The 1,745-nt window shown below is 36.2% G+C and overlaps 1 protein-coding gene across 1 annotated transcript in view; it reads left to right on the top strand.

Annotated features, from left to right (window-relative positions):
- The window catches only part of LOC106111739 (structural maintenance of chromosomes protein 6), a 10,849-nt gene that overhangs the window by 5,579 nt on the left and 3,525 nt on the right, over nucleotides 1-1,745 (top strand). The window contains 4 exon segments of the mRNA XM_013293883.1: nucleotides 139-179; nucleotides 273-499; nucleotides 1,004-1,191; nucleotides 1,681-1,742. Coding sequence (XP_013149337.1) covers nucleotides 139-179; nucleotides 273-499; nucleotides 1,004-1,191; nucleotides 1,681-1,742 — 518 coding nt within the window.

The raw sequence follows: 1,745 nt of genomic DNA, 5'->3' as shown, positions 1-1,745 counted from the left end.
TACCTTTCTAACGGTGAAATATTTTTTTTGAAATGGGCCCAGCAGTTTTTGAATTATATCAATACATACAAAAATATAAAAGTTTCCTCTTTATAATATCAGTATAGATTAGAGTAATTAAAATATGTTTTAAACCAGCTGCCCCTCCATTCATCTAAAATTTCACACTTATATTATTAGTAAGATTTCAAACTAGACTTATTGTACGCGGACTGAATCGAAAATAATTAAATATAGGTTAGATCTAAAATGTATTTTTTTTTATATTACAGTTGTTTTCTATGTCTTTTTGGTTTTGGATATCAATAATTGGAATTTTTCTATACAGATGGAAGAATTAAATGTGTCAAAGGAGAAATTAAAGACACTGAACGAGCAGGCGGAGGCGTGCGCCGCCAAGGAGGCGGAGTTCAAACAGAAGATACAAGAACAGCAGGAGATATTGAGCACTGTGAAACCCAAGCTGGAGGAGGTGACCGCAGCCTGTCGAAATCTCGCTGTAAGTCATTACACTGAGGGTGTTTAATTTGTTTTATTTTAAAATATTACAAACCACTAATGTGAAATTTTTGTTTCGACATCACATACTCCAATTTTATTACATATATAGACTAAGTGTTGCCCGCAACTTTCTTCACGCGAAAAAAAAAACCATCATAATCGATTTGCCCGAAGCACCGGCAAGGCAGGATAAAAAGGGGATTCCCAGTCACATGTCACAAACTATAATTTCTATTAAATTATGAACAAACCATCTAATTACAATTTATCTTAGTGTATACTTCTGTACTAATCTTATAAAGAGGAAAGATTTATATTTTTGTATATACTGGAATAACTCAAAAACTACAGGGCCGATTTAAAAAAAAGCTACGTTATCAGTGATAACATAGGCTATATTTTTTATTATTTTTTTAATTTCACGCGGAGGAATTTTGAGCAATTGACCTTCAATGACCTCTAGTTACGTAGATGCCTAAGTGATGTAAGGTGGTGTATGTAGGAGGAGATAGAGGAGGAGGAGCTGAAGGTGGAGCGCGGCGCGGCGGAGCGGCGCGGCGTGGCGCAGCGCGCGCGCGACAACCAGGACAAGCTGGAGCGCGTCGCCGCCGTGCTGCGCGAGCGCCGCGCCGAACTAGACAACAAGGCGCAGCTCGCCACCAACATATGCCCCAGGACTGAACAGACCAGGTATATTAAAACAGTAACCTGGACAAAATTATATTTTTAGATTTTTTTCCTTACAAGTATACTTTTTGACAAAAATATTTTTTTTTATTTTTCCCTTAATCTATGTTCTATTTACTACCCGTTTCAATTTATGGTATTTAAAACGCACGTATCGTGTATTTAAGGTTAAAATGTCGTTTCTATTGTAGAGACGAAAAGTATATCTTATATTAACATACATTAACTAATTTCTTTGCACTAAAAACAAAGTGTTTATGCTATTTTTTAATTTTAATATCCTTCCGCTAATTACATATACACGTGTAATATTATATTGTAAATAAATTATTGAACGCAGCGCCCATCGAGCGGAATAAAAAAACTTAGTTGTATGTGTTCTCCCAGACTATGTTCTACAATAAATTAGATCTGTTAAGCTCTTTTGGAGAGACCTTCTAATATACATCCATCCATTTAATTTGTTGCAATTAAAAATATGTATAACTGTAGAGACAAGGCGATCCTGGTGAACGAGCTGAAGAAGGTGCAGCTGAAGCTGCGGTCCATCCGCAGCG

Source organism: Papilio polytes, unplaced genomic scaffold (genome assembly GCF_000836215.1).
Source record: "Papilio polytes unplaced genomic scaffold, Ppol_1.0 DF824146.1, whole genome shotgun sequence".
NCBI lineage: Eukaryota > Metazoa > Arthropoda > Insecta > Lepidoptera > Papilionidae > Papilio > Papilio polytes.
This window is presented reverse-complemented; position numbering and strand designations above follow the sequence as displayed.